The 20,682-nt window shown below is 40.8% G+C and overlaps 1 protein-coding gene across 3 annotated transcripts in view; it reads left to right on the plus strand.

Moving 5' to 3' along the window:
* The window catches only part of pkn1a (protein kinase N1a), a 33,423-nt gene extending 12,780 nt beyond the window's left edge, over positions 1-20,643 (plus strand). The window contains exons 1-23 of one of the 3 annotated variants that reach the window (XM_068321873.1): positions 2,657-2,790; positions 3,437-3,631; positions 4,504-4,609; positions 5,230-5,378; positions 5,737-5,857; positions 10,489-10,634; positions 10,981-11,194; positions 11,728-11,922; positions 12,157-12,266; positions 12,360-12,503; positions 12,632-12,707; positions 13,381-13,516; positions 13,775-13,859; positions 14,784-14,863; positions 15,670-15,745; positions 15,850-15,941; positions 16,205-16,381; positions 17,144-17,206; positions 17,828-17,904; positions 18,010-18,152; positions 18,300-18,407; positions 18,509-18,589; positions 18,797-20,643. In XM_068321873.1, coding sequence (XP_068177974.1) covers positions 2,749-2,790; positions 3,437-3,631; positions 4,504-4,609; positions 5,230-5,378; positions 5,737-5,857; positions 10,489-10,634; positions 10,981-11,194; positions 11,728-11,922; positions 12,157-12,266; positions 12,360-12,503; positions 12,632-12,707; positions 13,381-13,516; positions 13,775-13,859; positions 14,784-14,863; positions 15,670-15,745; positions 15,850-15,941; positions 16,205-16,381; positions 17,144-17,206; positions 17,828-17,904; positions 18,010-18,152; positions 18,300-18,407; positions 18,509-18,589; positions 18,797-19,000 — 2,820 coding nt within the window. In that variant the 5' untranslated portion in view covers positions 2,657-2,748 and the 3' untranslated portion in view covers positions 19,001-20,643. Of the gene's footprint in view, positions 1-2,656; positions 2,791-3,436; positions 3,632-4,503; positions 4,610-5,227; positions 5,379-5,736; positions 5,858-10,488; positions 10,635-10,980; positions 11,195-11,727; positions 11,923-12,156; positions 12,267-12,359; positions 12,504-12,631; positions 12,708-13,380; positions 13,517-13,774; positions 13,860-14,783; positions 14,864-15,669; positions 15,746-15,849; positions 15,942-16,204; positions 16,382-17,143; positions 17,207-17,827; positions 17,905-18,009; positions 18,153-18,299; positions 18,408-18,508; positions 18,590-18,796 lie in introns of those variants that run through there. The other 2 variants (XM_068321874.1, XM_068321876.1) reach the window with 2 other exon arrangements.
* The last annotated feature ends 39 nt before the right edge of the window (positions 20,644-20,682 follow it).

Consider the following 20,682-nt stretch of genomic DNA (forward strand, 5'->3'; position numbering starts at 1 on the left):
TGGCTTGTGTTGTATTTAAACACAGGAAATTATTTGTGCATTTACAGTAAATCCAGGAGAGCAATTCCTTGCATGGTTCTGTTTACTCTGCTTTTGTGTGTTTTGGGAGAGAAGCTTTGGCAAGTACAGTCGATATTGTTTTTATGCTTCCACATCAGTGATACCCATGGCTACAGGCGTTGCATTTGGGGGTTTCTACCGGTTTCTTTATTGTTATTAATGTGAAATTCTAGAAATACCTAAGGGAATACAGAAATTCTGTCTCAGGCCCTCTGTGCTGCAAGAATAAATGTGTGAATTACAGTATTTTCTACACTATAAGGCACACCTAAAAGCCATCAATTTTCTCAAAAACCGACTGTGCACCTTTATAATCCAGTGCGTCTTATATATGAAAACCATTTTAGAATAGGTCATTCATTGAAGGTGCGCCTTATAGTGCAGAAAATACTGTATAGACAGTTTGGGAGATGTCTTCTTCAGTTTTTACACAAATCAGTTTCATTCACCCTGAATGTGATATTAGGATTCAGGTCCTAGTTGTTGCACAATGTGATGATGTTTGCTCAGTCCTCTTCATATTTGAATTTACAAAACTACTTGAAAAAAATCTGATGTAATCTAAAAAAATTCAGTGATTTTTAAAAAAAATTTTAATCAAACATTATCAACGCATTGTTTCCTTTACTGTCCTAGAAAAAGTGAATCTATGCTGCACTATATAAACCTTGTTCTGTCTCAGTCCAGCCCGGAGCTTGTTATTCTGCTCCATCTGATTGAATAAGCCTCACTAGTGCAGTTATCTCCTGAATTACCTGGTCATTACTTTCATGGACATTGCCGTTTGTTCCTCCCTGGGCTGGTTCACTAATAAACAGCACGAGATGAATCATTCATTCCTGGTAGCTGCCGCCATCTTCATAGCGTTACACTGACTCAACAACTGGGCTGAAGTTAGGTGCCCTGTCGTATCCTCCCCCCTCTCCGTAACTGTTATTACGTGCTTTTGTCACATAACAACCATGTCAGCGAAAGGTCATTGTAAAGACCTGCTCACACATTACTTTGAAACAATTTACTGTTCTTAATTATTAAGACTTATCTCTGCCATTGAGGTGTGTGTATTTTTGCTTGCTTGCCTGCATGGAGCCACCCTTGAGATTGCATTAAACAAGAGTCTTCAATGTCTCCTTTCTTTCTCTGTGATTTATCTCCACATGTTTTACAAGTAATTTTTGCTTGGCATGAGCTACGATCAACCCGTAGTTCATGCCACTCATCGGCCAGTGGGTCGTAGGCCTCAACACTTTAACTGGATCTGCTATCGTGGCCACCGAGTGAACATGTTGGGTCAAAACAGTCTGGTCTGATACCAGATTGCTCACTGTGGTGTATGGAAGGCTCCTACAATTATCCTAAAGTAACCATCAGCAGTCACATTATGCTGTTCAGTCACAACGCCCATCTAAAAGCCATTTTTGAGAAGGTTGGACATCTAATAATAATAATAATAACTATTACTTTCATTGTCCCTGTTGGGGAAATTCTTTTTACACATCACACTTCACATGTACATATATATGTGTTAGTTAGACACACAGCGGTTACAGGCCCCAGAACACAGCACACGCTAGGGGCCTGTAGGCATGCAGTTAGTATAAAGAGGACATACAGGGGTACAAGGAGGCAGAGTGACTGGTCGCGCACGAGGGTCGCGCCCCAGTGAGCATCTTGTAGGGGGAATGGCGCCTTGCTCAAGGGCGCCTCGGCAGTGGCTGGGAGGTGAGCTGACGCCTCCCACAGTCGGCTCACACTCCGATGGTCCTTCTGGCGGGAGCGGGATTCGAACCCCCGATGGCTGGGCGATCCTGTCTTCAAGACGTTTTGCTCTTCTGCTGAGCCACTGCCGCCCCTGAGGCTACGAGTGTTTTAATTTAATTTGGATGAGCACTTCATCTTTGTGTTCATGCTCTACTGAATGGATGTGATTAAGTCAAACAACAAAGAGAGAAGGTCAACTAGTAGAAGTACACATGTCCCATGAGTTGAATTGGTTAATTGAACTTTATGCTTGGTATCTAGACGTCATCAGAGGGTTAGCATGAGCGTGCCGCCTCCATGCTGATCGTAAATGGATGTTCCACTATATTCATGCAAGGCTGCAACTGGGTTTGTGGAGGAGGAAGGAGACTCACCACTGGGGGTTTGTTGCCCAATGGAAAAATGCAAGAATGGAACCAAGTATTATTCTCTGGCTTTGGTCCAAATGCTTAGAAAACGCATCCTTTCCTAGTTTCCACCCTTGAGATTATATCTATTACCCAAATGCAAGAAAGAAGCAAAGAAACGGCTCACTTCTAAGTCAGATCTGTGGAGAATACATCAGCAGCTGGGTTAGACTTGATGTTATACAAGTTTAACGCCATAGATTGAGGAGTGATTTACTAAAACACCAAGCCTGAGGGTGTTTTTGATCTGTAGAGTCCTTCTTTTCTCAGTGTCTCAGTCCACTGACAGCAACAAAATCTCAGAGGAAACAGGAAAGGCCTGAGCAGCTTGGTGTCGGGACGGATATCCTCTTCAGGAGGCGTTCCCCCCTCCTCTCTCACTTAACTCTCCCTCTCTTTATCTCTTTATAGAGTTCTTTTCCTCCCATATTCAGTGTTGCATTGGCCAAGCTTTTGGAGTGTACCAACGATTTCTGTTCCTCCAGCTTTTTTTAGGGAGGTCGTTACATTTGGGTGAAACATGTGTTGGCATGGTGATGAGGAAGATGAGGACAGCTCAGAGGTGAAACGCTATTTGCTTCATTTGTGTTTTCCTGTAATAATGGCTGCGTTTTCTCGTTCTCTCTCTCCTGCCGGCTTCCTGATTGTGTGTCAGGCTTTGTGAGTGTCCCGATTTCAGGCTGTAGCAAATTGTCGATCAGCTAGAAGCAAATTTTTCAAAAGGCGAGGTAAATGAGTCGAAGCTAGAGACACTGTAGCACAGTTGTTTATTGTGTTTAATTGTACGCTTGTGTTTTTCCTTCGGGTTAATATGTTGAAGACGTTTCTTACTTGGATTAGGATGTGTTCACGAGAAGAGGAGACGATAGCCATTAGATTTGTTGGGATGTTTGCGCTTAGTCTTGAGTTCCTACCCATTTGACAGTCTAAAGTGGTATTAGCAACCCTTAAGATCTTCTGGTACCCAGGTTGGATTTGGGAAGTCCTACTAGTAATTTCATTGTAGGTCTGATTCTGCCCTTTTTCATCTGCTGTTACTACAGTCATGTCTTTCTGTCTCTTTCCTTTGATTGCTGTATCCTGCCCGCCATGTCTCCCTCTTCTGTTGACCTCCTCTACCCAGGCTGGACGTTAAAACTTATGTCTTGCATTGTCACAGGAAAGACTTGCCTGACTTTTTATTTTTGCTGTCCTGCTCTTGTGTGCAGAGTGACCCAGGTGGGCTGTCGGTTCTGGAGCAGCTCGGTCTGGACCAGAACTCTGACTTCTCGGACTCCAGTGTCCAGCAACTTCTCGATGAGCAGCGTGAAAGGATTCGCAGGGAGATCCGTAAGGAGTTGAAAATCAAGGAGGGAGCTGAGAACCTACGCAGGGCGACGACTGACAAGAGAAATGCTCAACAGGTCAGAAACCTTTGAACTCCTGAAATGCCTCATCCACTTGTTCTTCCTTATTTCATTTATTCCAAGCTAGTACACATAAAGATGTTTTGTGTTGTATAGCTTTAGACAGGTTTCCAGTGAGTTGTTAATGATTGAAATGTTAAAGAAAAAAAAAACTTCAAAAAGATACCGTAAAGAGAAAGCCTTTTCTATCAGTAAAGCATAACAGTCCAGACATACCAGGATAATGGCATGGAAGCACTCTTCATTTAAAAAATCAAAGTCCTTATATTTTTTATCCATAACAATTCAAGGACAAATGATTTGTCACACGTACCAGTTTACTAGAACTGGGTAGGTTTCTGTTATGTTAGGCTCTCTTCCTCCCAGGGTTTTTTTTTAAAACATCATGTGATCAATGTTTGACCTTTCCTTTACTCGGTCAGAGGCTCACTGAGCATGCATTTCTACATTATGAGGACAGACAGACATTCAGACACACATTTTGGAGCTAAATTCCAGTTTACTTTATGTGAGCGGAAGTTGGAAAGTTTCATACAGGCTGTAGAAAACATCAGTCTTTAAAGCAAAGTCTGATTGTGTGCAAGTCGCTATAGGAAGAGGACAGTAAACAGAAAAACAGGGAAAGGATCAGATTACCTAATGCCATTAAAGCAGCTTTCTTTGGTTTCAACAAGTTATCACATCATTTATATTATCTTCTATGCTTTAATAGATTGAACTATGTGTTAAGCAAGTACAATATTGAAGGAAAAATGTTAATAGGTCCATTGCTGCACACCAGATTTTCCAATACTCTATTTTCACACAAGGACGCTGCGTTACCTGCAGCGTTTCTCCTTTTTTCTTAACTCCATAATGTTTGCCTCCAGGTGGACAGCCAGTTACGATCATCCAACCGCAAGCTGGACAACCTCCACGCTCAGCTGCAAGAACTGGATGCCCACATTGTAGTGAAGAGTGGAGAAGAGAAAAAAGGTATGTATCTTGAAAAGCAGTCACCCCTGTTGTCTCAGACTTAAGTTTGTCTCCAACATGTTTGGAATTGGTGAGAGATTAGTTTGTTGCAGTGTTTGGTTTTGTACCAGTTAGACAATATTAAGGCAAAATCCATTTCTTTTCAACCCAGGTCTTTTTGACTTGCTACTTGAAACAGTTATGACAGAGAGTGATTGAAATGTTTATCTAGGAAGTGGAACATTCCTCATAATTTTTAATGATGACCAGTAACAATCTTGTCTGGTGTGAAAAGATTTTTTGTTTCAAAGAGCGAAACAGGCATCTGATTTCTTGCAAAAATTACACAAACTGCATGCAAAAAAATTTATGATCTGCATGAGAATAGCGTGGGTAAAATGCAAATGATATCGTAATGTTTCTGAGTGCGTGTATCAATCTGATCCTGGTGGAGTTCAAATTGTTTGAACAACAGTGATAATCTTCTAGGGTATAATCCTGTACACCCCCTGCACTGGGAATGAGTGCAACTTTATCATTATCACACATTACAAGAAACTCTCTTGACAGTAATTATGATTCAGCGTACACCCTATTAACCCTTTATATATATAATTTCCAATCATTTCCTTCCTCGACAGATGAGTGTCCTCAGTCTCCCGGGGCAGTCAGTCGGACTTCTGCTCACCGAGAACGGATTGCTGCTTTGGAGAGGCAGCTCAACATTGAGCTCAAGGTCAAACAGGGGGTTGAAAACATGATCCCCGTCTACTCTAATGGATCTACCAAGGTAAAGGGCGGTGACTGACACATGCACATATTAATCATAAGGCTAATATAATTTATATTTTATAGATTATGGTTCATATTATACCACTTTGTCCTCTTGTCTAACAGTTATGTGTCTGTTAGCAACTTCTTTATCCATACCCTTACAATATGCTGACTCAGGCGATGCATTAGTATGTGTAGCCTGAGACACACATCCATTATGCAAACATCTCGACCTTTTGATTGCTTCCAATTTTTCATGCCTTTATTTAATGCAGCATTGTTTCACCTTTGCCAGTTGACGTTGCTCTCATGCTTCCTCTTCTCTTCCTGTTTCACAATATTGACCAACCTGCTTCCATCTCTGCTCTGACTAGGATAAGAAGATGCTGCAGACAGCCCAGCAGATGCTGCAGGACAGTAAGACCAAAATCGACATAATCCGCATGCAAATACGCAAAGCTGTGCAGGCCACGGAGCACAATGACGACACGCAGGGTATGTTCAATTGTTGGACGTAATGAGTGAATACAGTCAAGGATATATACCTTTGGTTGTGGTTTTCTAAAAAAAAATCAGTAGGTGTTTTTTGGTAGGAAGAAAATGTCACTAAATGCTATTTGCAATAATAATTGGTCTATAGTCCTACCTTGACATACACCAGCACTCCTCAAATAGTGGTACAATGCCATGGGGGGAGGGGGGTATGACCCTGGATAATAATGCTTTTTTTTTTTTTTGCCATACTAGAATAAAGTGTAACTGCACATCCACTACAGTAGTTTGCAGTGGCGCTCTCATTATCAGGTGTGCGCAGGGAGTTTATTACCGTGCCCAGAGTATTAACGTGCTCACTAATCCCGACTTCCTCATTTTGATTAAAAAAAAGAAAGAGAAAAAAAGTCAGTACAAATTGTTTTGTTCATTTTTGTTTTGTAGGTTAAGGTGTTTTATATATTGTGCTCCTCAGCTAATGTTGCTGAACTGAATTTGAATTTATTATTTATAGATTTTATTTAATTCTATTTGATTCTATTTGATTTCATTAACAAATGGTGCAGTAAGTTGGTCAAAAAGGTTAAGTTTAAACAAGGTTTTTTTTTTAATTGCAGGCACTTAAAATCTTTTCTGCTATAGATCTAAAAATAATGTTACTAAATTATTCTTTGTTATAAATTGAACTATATTTTTTGTTGTTTTCTTTAATGTTAATAAGGATAGAGTTGTACTTATAACAATTTTATAGAAAAATTATATTATTTATAGTTGTGGTGGAGAGCAAATTGTTTTCTTCTTGCTGGGATGGGCATAACAGAAAATAATTGAGAAGCACTGACATACGCGCTGCTCAACATTTGAGTTACTTGAGATACAAGCCGTCGATCTGTCCATATTTTTGTTCGACATATGAGCAGTAAAGGTGTCATGGGTGTATTGGTGAGAACACAGGTAGATTTATTCAACTGTTTCACTTTGAAACAACAATGCATTTAAATCAATATGATTAGTGCTTCATTGATTCCTATAGGATTGATGCTTGTTACCTTCACTGATACCTAGGCTGTAGGTTAACTGGGGACAGATGATTGTCAGAGCTGTGTTTCTGTCCATGTGTGCTCTATTGCTGTGTCAGCTGGTGTTGACATGGCTGTTGAGACTGGATCATATTCATTTCAAGCTACATAGGTATGGTCAATTTCTTTCCTCTCCCTGGAATTGAAATAATCTGATCTGAGCTACAGTTGCAGACAGCAGATGCACTGTAACATGAATTAAGATATGGCTGAAATGGCCCCCTGAACACATCACCGCACACAATCACGTCCAAGCACAGACGCACTAAAAAACATGTCTGTAAAAAGACCAGCACATTAAAACTCTTTCACACAAACTAGGTCAAGGTCAAATTTCAACTTTTGTACTCATCGCAGATTTATGAAAGGTGATCACATGATACCGTACTCTCATTCTATTGGCTGACAGCATCCGGAACTGCGCTACGTTCTTTGACTCTCCGACTTGCGTAAGACACAAAAGTGCTTTAAACAGTCTATCAGAGTGTGGGAAAAGGTAATACAGATACAAGGTGGTTTAATATCAGTATGGGAAGGGTTCATAAATGTTTAAATTACTGTAAATACTAAGATAAATAGTTCGTCGCACCATAGCGGATTTGTTAATCGCGTGTGGTTCCTTTAACGCATTAACCGCGAAGAACGACGGCGTGCTGTATAAATTTTTAGGTACACGTCTCTGAAACCTGATGAGATATAAACACAAAACAGTAACATTTTCAGGAAGCCAGAGGCACAAAAAATGTGTAATGTGACTAATCCGTTACATAAAAAGTAAAGCATGATTGAAGCAGGCTGAGGTCAGGCCACAGTTTCAATCCCATCATGCTGGGACCGTTACTGGCCCATGTTGATTGTGTCGTAAAGATACCAGAATAGTCTTAGGGAGTTCAATGAAATGATTTCTAGTTGTTGGAGCAATACACCTGCGACATTTCCCTCAAAAATAACAGTGACCCTTGACCTCTTCAGATGGGAACAGATGAAAACTTCCCTGGATTGTTGCACCAACAACAGAGCAGCTCCAGTGTTGAGCTCTTACCTTTTGCACTGACCCTTTTATGGATAGAAATATGAAGAAAAAATATGGTCTCTTGGTAAAAATATCCAGCAAAAGCTGTCTTCCAACAAACCTTTTGCCCCCCTCCCCCCTCAAATTTACACAGGTGATGCATAATGGCCATCTTCAGAAGTTGATGTCTGTGTAAATGCAGACTCATAACTGTGATTTTTGACCTACTTTTTTCAAGATCAAACCTCAGTTTAGAAGTAGGTGTAGGAAAGGAAACTCTATTTTTAGCTGGACTTACTGCTTTACTATGTGGACATTTTATATCCACAAAAATAACAGTTTAAAGCATAAAATGTCCCCATAAATATAATATTCTAAAGCTTGATCATGCTCTCTTTAGGTGGAATTTGTGAACGGTGTTTTTTTTAGGGCAGCTTGGTGAATGTCCAGCAGTGAGTGATCTGACCCCTCTGCTGGAAAACAGGCCGATTGATTACGGTTACAGGAGATGGTTGGTTTGGTAGCAGGGGAGCAGGGAGAGAGCAATAGGAGTTTAAAAAAAAAAAAAGTATTCCCTGTGATGCTGTCTATTTCTGTCAGCACATGTTAGACTGAAGCGGCTCATGGCTATTCAGAACATGGTTATCTTTTCAGACAGGGACGATAATGGCCACTTGATGGATGATATAAGGGCCTTTTGAGTGGTTGTACTCCATGTTCTGTGCCCCTTAATGCGAAAAACCTTGCTGGGTATTTAATGGCCTGAGAGTTCGCTACTGTAATGTGATAAAAAAAAATAGTATTATCAATGTTAAAGACCAGACTAAGCAGTTTTCATCCCACAATGACATAGTTGGATGAACTGTGTGGAGCGTGATTTTCTGAAATTCGATCAATTACACCTGCAAGGCTTCTTTTTAAGGCTTTTGATCAATTCTCATTTCTGTCTGAGGGGCTGAGAAATGAAACAACACCTCAAGACCTTGATATGCTTTTTTAATGTTATCATAGAATGGTCAGGTGCAATAAAACCACCTCATGGGGAAGAGGAGGAGGACCTTTTGGTTTAAGGGAATATGTGAGTGATGTAGGAGACAAGAAGGAAATGTGTGGAATACAAATCTGCAACAGTGTGTCTGCAACTCTTTCAACTTCAGTAGACACTGTTATTTAATTTGTCTTCTCCCCTCTCCTGATCTACGATGGTTATGTCTTCTCTTCCATCACCGACACACTCAGATGTGGGTAGTGTGTATACTGTACACAGACAGTCTCCAGGCACCACAACCGGTGGAGAGAGGTCATCTAGCAGGGTCTGGGCTCCAGGCAGAACACCTTATTAGGAGATAAAAGCATCCACATCCATTTCCACCCCTACCTCCCTCTTTTCCTTTCATTCTCACTGTGTCTCATGCAGCGTTTTTAGAAAGCTCATCAGTCAGTAAAATTATTATTAATTACTCGACTGGCCGTTCGCCCTTTCTCCTCTAGTATTTGAAAGTCAAATGTACCTCTTTTGGATGCCACTGAGCTCAGAGTTTCTCCTCTCTCCCCATGCTTGTATTCTCATTTGTGTTTGTTACTCACTGTGAGACACCACTACTTTCACATTAAGCTCACCACTTGGCTCTAATTGTGCTTCTGGTGTGCTCTTCTGAGGCCGATCGCATGTCTGTTTTACTAAGAGAAGTAAGCGTTGGAATGTTTTTTTTTACATTTTGCCTGATAGCATGTAGCTGCTGTTGCTCGGTTTTACCATTAACGAAATGAAATAAATTTGTCATTAATTAATTAGTGGTATTTTGCAGTAATTCGGTTTATCCCATTTCTTTGTTAGCAAGATTTTGGGGTTTTTTTGGTTCAGGGAATTTCCATTTATCTTTCTCTATTCTGACACCAGTCCTAATTTATCAAACATAATTTAATTTAGTCTAATTTTTACATCAACTTTATCAGACTGTGATCAAGTCGGTGCTTTTTTCCCCTTGCATATTAAAGTAACAGAGGGAAAGGAGTTTTTTTATTTTGTGTTTGTTTTTAGTATTATTACCACACCATTTTCATTCTTTGGAATGATTGCTACAATCAGATCATTCTTAGTTGTTCTACTGGAAAAATTGGAATGCAACCTAATAATTACTAAAATCCTGTTAAATGCTCTTTATTTTATTTTATTTTTCTGCCTTCTTTCAAAGATGAGTCTTCTATAACGGTAATAATGTTGTTTACTGGGGACCACTCAAAGGCAGCTCACCTTCCTCCAGGCACTGTTCATGTTAGCTCTGTCTCTTAATGCATGACATGCATTAAGGCTCTAATCTGATGCAGTTAGGTTAGATTGCTGGGGGGGGGGGTGTTGCAATGACTGCCAAAACGAAAAGTTGAACTCTCAACATTTACCTGCCACAATCAATCTATATGAAATGAATAACAGTTACAGATGCATTGAAAGCATCCACACACACACACGCCGTCGTCTTTCTTGTGACTGTGTGTATCTGCTGCCTGTGCTGATTCAGCGATGTCGTTTTTGTCCGCTGCAGCGAATCAAGACCTCTGCGGGGTCGAGCTGCGTATCGAAGAGCTGAGACATCACTACAGGGTGGAACACGCCGTGGCCGAGGGAGCCAAAAACGTTCTTAGGCTCTTAGGAGCCAGCAAAGTCCAGGACAAGAAAGCTCTGTCTGAGGTTTGACTGGAGACACACACACACACACACACACACACACACACACACACACACGTGTAGTCTGGGCCATTTATGTTGTATCAGTGGATTCTGTACTATTTTTATATTAGATAATACAGAAATGTGGTCCCATAAAAGCAGTATCTGATATTTTCCAGAAAAACTTTAATTACTAGTGTGTTTAACTCAAAAATCGCATTTTAGGTACCTTCACTTTTTTGATCAGTGTTCCTGTAATATCATGGTATGTTCTAAGTCAGTTTATGATGAAAATATGACTGGACAATAACGCCCCCCCAGCGGCTGTGAATGTATCTGAAAGCAGCTCTCTCTGCCCCCCACACAGGCACAGTCCCGTCTCAGCGAAGCGTCCCAGAGGTTGGATCTCATAAGAGATTCTCTGGACCAGCGTCTGGCGGAGCTGCCGGAGGACCATCCTAAGGCCAGCGTCATCAAAGAAGAGCTGGTTCTGGCCTCCTCACCTGCCTTCAGCTCTCGTCACGGCGCCCCCTACCTCCACAACCAGTACAGCACCCTCAACAAGCCCTCGCCTCTCACCGGTATGTTAAATGAAACCCAAAACTACACACAGACGGAGGCAATCATAACCTGTACCCCAACATCCTAAAGGTGTAGCTGCTTGATAATCAGCCGGTACAAACATGGAACCATTTTGCTGACTAAGTTTTTCTTTCCTGTTATTTATAGTGGGGACATTAGATTTGATGTACAAATAACAACTTCAGTCAAATGTGTTCTGAAACATGGGCATTAGTTCTGTTCATCAACTGGAACCTCCTGAGTCTTAAACTAAATAAATAAATAAATAAATTGCAAATAGCTGATTTTTTTCCACAGACAAGTTATTTTATTTATTTTATTTTATTTTTTCCTGACTTCCATATTTGATTTTCTTTCCTTCTAAAACATTTTTCCTATTCCTTAAACCATTTAGGATGATGTTAATATACAAAGACACCCAATCTTTCTATAGCAAAAACTCCATATCCAACTTTTGAGTTCACATAAATTTCTTAGTCTGACATCTGAAGTCGTTCGGCCGGTTGTAACCGACTTGTCTTCCTGTCCTCAGGTACCTTACAGGTGCAGCTTCTGGGCTGCGTGAGGCTGCTGGAGGTCGTTCCAGGTCGCAGTAAAGGGACGGCTGTCATGCTCCCCTGCTACAGTCCCGGCGACACCAGGTCCTTCATGAGGGGCAGCAAGGGGCTCTACGGACGAAGCGGCTCCGTCAGCGGGAAAACGCCAAGCAAGATGGATGAGCTGTCCAGTAAGTGTCATGTGGAAATGTTAAATTGTGGTTTTTTTAATATCTAGGATGATTGTTCTGTGAGTCAAACTAAAGCTCATGTCCTTTAGCTGAACCAATGGAATGATTACAAGACATAGAACCAGCATTTTTTTTTTTTACCTTCTGGTGTGACTGCAAGGAATTCAATAACAATCATAGTAATTTGTGAAATTATTATTCTAGTGAAATAGAATAAGTTTTGTGTGTTTACAGCTGAGGTGAGCGCAGTGCTGAAGCTGGATAACACAGTGGTTGGACAGACTGCTTGGAAGACTGTGGGAGAACAGGCTTGGGACCAGACGTTCACTGTGGAGCTTGAAAGGGTCAGTGCAGACACACAAATATCAAACCGTAGTGTGCTGAAGCATCCTTTAATAAAGTGAAACCACTGCTGGTGTCTGCTGTGCTTTCTTCAGTCGAGGGAGATGGAGATCGCTGTTTACTGGAAGGACTACAGATCTTTGTGTGCTCTGAAGTATGTGAAGCTGGAAGAGTTCCTGGACAACCAGAAACACCGAGTTCAGCTGGAACTGGAGCCTCAGGGTTTGCTGTATGCAGAGGTACACACACACACACACACACACACACACACACACACACACACACACACACACACACACACACCACGTTCATTCGCCTAAGTGATGTGTCTGCTCATGAAAAAGGTCTTGATTTCATGTGTTTCCAGGTGACCTTCTTCAACCCGGTCATTGAGAGAGTTCCTCGCCTCCAGAGGCAGAAGAAGATCTTTTCCAAGCAACAAGGTGACAGTAAAGGAAACAGAGACATGAATATATATTCTGATCTGTACTCACAGTGCAGTTTATATAGATGGACTTTTGAACTTAACACAAAGATGTTCATGTAAAACTCCTATTATTCCTCAAAGGGGAAGAAGTAATGCAGTTTTCCTTGATACTACAGCTCCACCTAGTGGTGAAGAAAGGATTATACAAAAACCATTACATAGATCTTTTACAGAGATGGGTAAATAGTTGTTGTGGGGGCAGGAAAGTATGGATTTGGATAATCATGGGAAATTTGTCTCATGGGAATTTTTAACTAGAATTTCCCATGAGCCTGGAAAGCTTAAACAGACCAGTGTTGTTCCGATTGTTCAGTTTTTGCAGAGCTTTATGTATGATCGGGACGTCATTGTAATTTCTTCAAAGCATCATCAATTATGTTAAAACTGAAAAAAATCTTGCATCTGCCATGCTTAAGAATTTTAGAACAAAATTGAACAAAAAAAAAAGTCGGTCCTTAACATTTTTAGTAATCATGCTATAAAAAACAAATCAGTGTTGGCAAAAATATCATCTCTGTTGCGGAAGTAATATGAACTATTTCTGTACTGGAGGTGTGAGTTATTGATGTTGATGTGCTTTGCAGGTTTTGTTGTAATGTCTACAAGTGTTGTTGTTTGTGTCTTTTTAGGAAAGGCTTTTCTACGGGCTCGTCAGATGAACGTGGATATTGGAACATGGGTGCGGCTGCTTAGAAACGCCATTCCCACCGTCAACAATTCAGGAACCTACAGCCCCAATGAACAAAGCCTGTCGCTCAACTCGGGGTGAGACGTGTGCACCAGCCGTGTGACTCACACAGGAACAACATAAATGAACAGCCTCCACTCAACCGTGCAAGAAAAACATTCTGCATCCGCATGTGATGCGATCAGACTCTGCTGCATTCCTTGAACCTTTTTTCCTTGTGTTTCAAAATGTAAAGCATATGATGCTTTCTCCGCCCCGCTCTAAACATCCCATTTGTCACGCTTCATTTGTCTGCCCTTCATCTTTGTCTTGGTCTATCTGTCTGGCATTTTCAGGGAGGTCTCAGTGGAGAAACTGAGTCTGGACAGCGACTCTCCAATAAGAGGCGATTACAAGAGAGACACGGACTCACACACCCCGGTGAGGGTTTGTAAATCCACTCTGTAGCCGTGGCATGAAGGGGGGGTCTCCTCCTGAAAGTCTTAAGCTATGATCCACAAGTAGCATTGTTCTGCTTGACGTGGTTGAAGGGTGATCAGCACACACACAGTTATACTGGGTGTCACTTGGAGCAGCGACTAATATAATAATCCATAAAATCTAAGCTGGACTACATTGTGAAACTAGATAAAATGTTGTTTGTCAAACTAGAGAACTGATCATTCTGAGCTTGAATAATTTACAGCAGAGTATTACTAAAAGGAATCATAAGATTTACTCTCACAGTGGTGCCTTTAGTGTCATGCGGTTACACTCAAGTCATATCATTGTTGTTTTGGTTACCGCTTGTATCCCTTGACCCTGAATTTTTGGAGATATGTAAGATATGTCCATCCATCTATACTAAGTTCACCAACTCTCACAGATAAATAAACCACCGTAAGTCTTGTGCTGATGCATTTATTGTACTTTTTTTTTAAAATTGCCGTCAGAAACTTCCATTATGTCCAGCTTCTACTTAATATAACACAATGGGCTGCGTTTAGATCAATAGGTAGTGCTCAGTGTGTAGTAGTCAGTGTGAGTTTGGTTCCACACAGACTCTTTTTTTGAAAGAGTGTACATACCACACATAATTATGATCACAACATAGGAAAAATAGGACTTCTTTGTATTCGAATGGATCATCATGCATTCAGTTGTTCTTTCCAAAAAAAAGTAAGCACTACTGAACGTGGATCTTGATTTAGATTCAAAATTCAGATCAGGGACAAACAGTGGGTCTTCGCATTTTGGAGACGCTCTCACATCTGAGCTGTTCTTGTCCTCCATCCCTCGTTCTTCTCTTTCTGAAGGTGTTTATCTTCTCCATTTTGTCTCTCTCCTTCACATGTTCCCTGTCAGGACCGACTGCCAGTCATTGAGCCCTTCTCCCCCCCAGACCTCACCCCCGAGTGCCCTGTCAGAACCCTATCTGTTAACAGGTACACGCACACATATGTTAATATGTTCCAGCCTTGTAAAAAAAAAAAGCCCAGAACTCCTCTGAAGTATGGGAAATACACATATTTCTTATCAACCAATAAACATGCATGAATTTGCTGTGTATAATTAATTATAAACAGTAATAAAGTATGAAAAGAAATGTAATAGTCATGAAAAGAAATGTAAAAGTCATGAGCACATGCGTGTTACAAAAGAGAACGAGATCCAGCCTCAGCTGATGTTGTATCGATCCACCGGTACCTGAGGAAAAAAAACAAGATCCGGTCTGAGGTGATGTATCCATCCGCCAACTAGCGGTGGTGTCTCAAAGCACGTCTCGTATCTCAAATTTTGTTTTATGTCAAACAAAAACATGGACAACGCAACAGCTTGTGTGTTGAACAGCTCGTGTCTCCAGGTACGACTTACTGTATTCCAAGTTTGACAATGGAGCCATTCTTTTGCAGACATTTTTAACGTATAGAAGGAGGCTGAAATAAGACATCTTAGCATGATTACGGTCAATTTAAGTGCTTCGGTTTCAGGTTCCTGCTCCGTCTCATAAACACTTGAAGAGAACATTGTAATGACTAATTTTTTTTAAAGATACCTGTGATTTTCTTCATAGAAATAGTCCAAATGTCTTTTGGATAAAAGTCCCACACCTTAACATGAGAAGGTTCTGCACATTTGACAGTACTGTACTCTTCATATGCATGTTTGTCATGGAAATTGTAATTTATAGTGGCATTTGTGATTTTAAGTTTCATAATGAAGTACACGTCCATTTTGTTTGTTTCTCCAGTAAGCAGAGAAAAGGTCCTCTGTCCCTCCTGGACTTCAGGCTGATAGCTGTGCTTGGTAGGGGACACTTTGGAAAGGTAAACTGGTCACTCTCTGAAGTCAAGTCTGTCCTCAGATCAGTGTTCTTGTGTTGTAAAGAGTTGAAATCAGCTGAGATGTTCTCACTTGTTTCTGTCTGCAGGTGTTGCTGTCCGAATACAAGACGACGGGCATAATGTACGCCATCAAAGCCTTGAAAAAAGGAGATATCATTGCTCGGGATGAGGTGGAAAGGTGTGTGTCCATGCATCTAGTGCTAGGTGTGTGTGCCTTTGAGCATACATGTTTTTTATTTGCTGCTGTAATGAAGTACCAGTGATTAGAGTTCATCTGTGGGAGGAGGGTGTGGGTTTCTCATCCACCAAATTAAACACTATCTTATTATGTGTGTCTTTTATTTTCCCTCAATGTTTTTTGCCTCTTCTGCTCAATCCTGCTCTCCATCTTCTCCCTGCACTTCCCTGCCCCCCCCCCCCATTTTTTCCCCCCTCCTACAGTCTAATGTGCGAGAAGCGCATCTTTGAGATTGTGAACATGTCACACCATCCCTTCCTGGTCAACCTATTTGCATGCTTCCAGACTCCAGAGCATGTGTGTTTTGTTATGGAGTACACAGCAGGAGGTGACCTGATGATGCACATCCACACAGACGTCTTCACAGAACCACGAGCCACGTACGTAAAGTCTGTTCCTGTGTGTTTGACATGAAACAAAGGGCTTGTTTTCATTTTCTTTTTACAGGTGTCTGAAGTTTGACTTGTTTAAATCTTAACATACACAGAGAACCTTCCACTTGTTATTACAGGGAGATTTTCCAGAGTAATAATGTTATGTTCGTGTTTGAGAACGGAATACAACCAATACTGTACTTTTATTTCCTCACTTAAAACATTTTGACTTGTGGGGGAACATTATAGAATTGACATGTTGATGAAAGGCTACAGTTGTTTTAGTTAATCTTTTGTTTTAAGAGGCAAAGATGTTGTGTCACGTTGATTTAGTAGATGAATGTGGAGCATTGGTTTTATTTAATAAATGTCAAAGTCCTTGATGTACAAATAAAACCATGAAAGGTTTTCGGGGCACTGAGCTAATGAGAGGAGATCTCAGCAAAGTGCTGTTTTCATACACTCCCACAGTCCTAGAAATAAATCAGCAGGGTGGATTTACAGTCTGGCAGACTAAAAACTGAAAGTGTCTTTTAAAAATTTTATTTCAAAGTTGTTGTTGGGTTTTTTTAGCACATCCAACAAGCTGTTTTTTTTTTGTTTAAACCTGATCAAAACACAAAGATTTCAACTTTGACAGCGGATGTATTTGCTTACAGTGTAGTGATAGTTGCAGTAGTACTGTAGTATATTGATTGTGAAGTTGCACTCTAAAAGATATTTTCTTTTTTGGAAGTGATTTATGATGTTTTGCCGGTTTGTCTTCAGGTTTTATGCTGCATGTGTTGTTCTTGGACTCCAATTCCTCCATGACCACAAGATTGTGTACAGGTGAGTGGAAGTAACAAAGACATCTGCGTGGACATTGTTCATGCACTAATAAACAGACTAAAACTGTCCATGTAAGAAAATCTTTAAAAGGTGCTCTGCGTGACTTCAGTCCTTTGGTGCTCAATGGAAGGAGATGCAATATCGACCAAAGTTAATGTTTAAAAAAAAAGTCCAAATAGGGACTCAGGAGCTGCACAGGAATTACAGTAATCTCCCTTTTTATTCCTTAACCCAGCTAACATCTGGAATTTACATTACTTCTTTAAATTTTAGCACTTGATACTTAACTGTTCACTCCACTTGTCGAACAATTCTGATGGTTTTTTTTAGTTTATAAATTTTTTTTCTTTTAGAATTATCAAAGGGGGACATTCACACTTAGATGATGGGTATTTCTTTTACATCTCCTTTGAAACAACAGAATTAAATATAATTTCTCAGGGCTTTGGTTTTAACATTTTTAGGCTTATTTGAGCTGAAAAATCTTTCATGTCCGAGGGTGTGATCTGTCCACACCTCTTCAAAATTCTGTGGCGTTCATCAGCATTGCCATGTCTCCTGTGCCTCATGTATCGTGAAGAGCAAGTAGGTATTGATTCTCTCTTCCATCTTTTCTCCCAGAGACCTCAAGCTGGACAACCTGCTACTAGATACGGATGGTTATGTGAAGATAGCCGACTTTGGACTGTGTAAAGAAGGTAAACACCGATATAACCATGCCCTGTTCCATCCAGTTTGGTCTACCTTCTGTATTCAATCTCCTTGTATTTAGCAACAATTCCATTTTTTGCCTCTGTCTGCAGGGATGGGCTTTGGGGACCGAACAAGCACTTTCTGTGGGACTCCAGAGTTTTTGGCCCCAGAGGTCCTAACGGACACTTCTTACACACGAGCAGTCGACTGGTGGGGACTGGGTGTCCTAATATATGAAATGCTGGTTGGAGAGGCAAGAATTTAAAAATGTTCATTTTTTGTGTCGATATACAAAAGATCTGGGTTGAGCTTCCAGATCTTAAACATCTTTTGTTGTTTTTTCTTTTGTTTTTTATCTTTATCTTTGAGTCTATTGAACCAAGTGTGTTTTTATGTGTAGTCTCCATTCCCGGGGGATGATGAAGAGGAGGTCTTTGACAGCATTGTGAATGATGAAGTTCGCTATCCACGTTTCTTGTCCACTGAGGCTATTGGAATCATGAGAAGGGTAAGTAAGAAGGACACACACATAAGTCACCCCTCCCACCCCTTGATGATTTCACCTCCAGTGAGCGGCGGTTACACATGTTTGTGTGTCGTCATGAACAGCTGCTGAGGAGGAACCCAGAGAGAAGACTTGGCTCTGGTGAAAAGGATGCAGAGGAGGTGAAGAAGCAGCCCTTCTTCAGAGTGAGTGCTGCTTTGGGCTGTTCAGACATAAAACAGTTTTATAAAACGGTTTTCATATATAAGGTGCACTGGATTATAAGGCGCACTATTGGTTTTTGAGAAAATTAAAGCATTTCAGGTGCGCCTTATAGTGTGGAAAATACTGTAATTGTAATTGTCACCCTTTTTTTTTTTTTTAAATTTTTATAATTTCACTTTTCTGCACAGAATGTAGACTGGGAGGCATTGCTGCACAGAAGGGTGACCCCTCCCTTTGTCCCCGTCATCGGCGGCAAGGAAGACGTCAGGAACTTCGATGAGGAATTCACTACTGAAGTGCCAACGCTCACGCCTCCACGCGAGCCTCGAGTCCTCTCTCGCAAAGACCAGGACAGCTTCCGGGACTTTGACTACGTCTCTGACCTCTGCTAGTGGACTGGGAAAGAAAGGGATTACCACATCCTGAGGATTGTTCTTTTTGTTTGGGGGGGGGGGGGTGTTTTTGAAGTCTTTGCTACAGTTCTGTTGGAGCGTACGTCTCTGCTGACTGTCTGCCGTTAATTACGCTGTGAACGAACGTGGAGACGCCGACGGCGGTGGGTCTGCGTTTTAGGTTGTCTGCTGGTCAACCGTTCCGAAAATGAAGGATGGATTGGATTCCTGAGGGGGGACAACTACGTCATCACAAATGAATGACAGACACTACCCCCCCACCTCTTGTCGGTGTACAACAATGCCAGTGACTTGTGTTAACATTAGCCTTTTAAATGCCTCCTCCCATCATCGTGTGTCAGTGGAGTCACCTGTGCAGCTCCGAGTGGAACACCTCACCTTCTCTTCATGCTGTAGACGGTTTGGGTCCGGCCCAACGGACTCTCATACCGATGCCTTACGTTTGTACTTGTAATTGATCCACAGAACAGCTTTTTGTGGCCTTTTTTTTTTTTTTTTTGTATAAAAACAAAACCAGTTTGCTTGTGAGAGTGGATACATTGACGGTGTATTTGTACTCATATGTGGGAGAGGGCTTTTAAAAAATACTTTTTAAGAATGTGCTGCTTCAATTTTGCTATCTGAGAGAAATGCCTGAGTTCCTACCACATATTTTTTTTAAATTGACATTTGGGTATTGCTGGAGGGACAGATGTAGCAGTACACATCTTTGTGGCAAGAAGCTTTCTTTATTTCTTCAGACTGGAAAACTCTGAACACTAAGATTTGATGTACAAGTAATTTACTGTCTGTTCTGGAGGTTTGAGACGGATTCATCTACTTATTTACGTGCTACCAGAGTTCTGTTAAGATGAATCATGGCAATTATATCTGATTTTTAACTAAACAAACCTTTGCTGTTGTTCCTGTATTCTCAATAACTGTTTTTAAAAATGACCATTGTGGTTGCTGAAAAGTTTGGTTTCTATCATGTTTTTGTTTCTGATTGATATATTAGAACAATCTTGGTGGCATCACAATCACAGTAAAAACCTGCACAGCCTCTTTTCCACAACAGAGCCAGTTAGAGAGCCGGTTTTGTTAGCAGCACACAAACCAAATAAATAAATGCTAAAGACATTTATCTTCTGAGGCACCTACAGTGGAAAATGAACAAAACAAACCTAGCATTTACGTTTTTTTAAGTGTGGTTGGGCATCTCTGTGTAACATTCACTCTAAGAATGTGACTTCTTCTTTTTCCAACATTCCAAGTCTCTCAAACATTTCATTCTTATGACATAAAAACAGTTGTTTAATATATTAATCCATCTATCTGTCCATCCATCCTGGAAATGATCTCATGACACTTTCCATATATAGCAGGTCTAGTTTAAACTCTGTATTACCAACCGTTAGTAAGGGTTATTGACTGCCAAGAAAAGAAGGAGGCAGAAACCTCAAGTAGAACCAGACGTGATGGACAAACATTTGCAGCCACCGCTTGACCTGAAAGAGAGATGCACAGCATGAATAACAATACCCATGACAACTACAATACAGTAATAGAAATAGAAACAAGAGTGGTCATAATGGTGATGATAATAACAATCAAAGAGATGGGGATGTTGTCAGCATGTGTGGTATATCCCAGTCAGGATCACACAAGGGCACAAACTTCCC

Source organism: Antennarius striatus, chromosome 8 (genome assembly GCF_040054535.1).
Source record: "Antennarius striatus isolate MH-2024 chromosome 8, ASM4005453v1, whole genome shotgun sequence".
NCBI lineage: Eukaryota > Metazoa > Chordata > Actinopteri > Lophiiformes > Antennariidae > Antennarius > Antennarius striatus.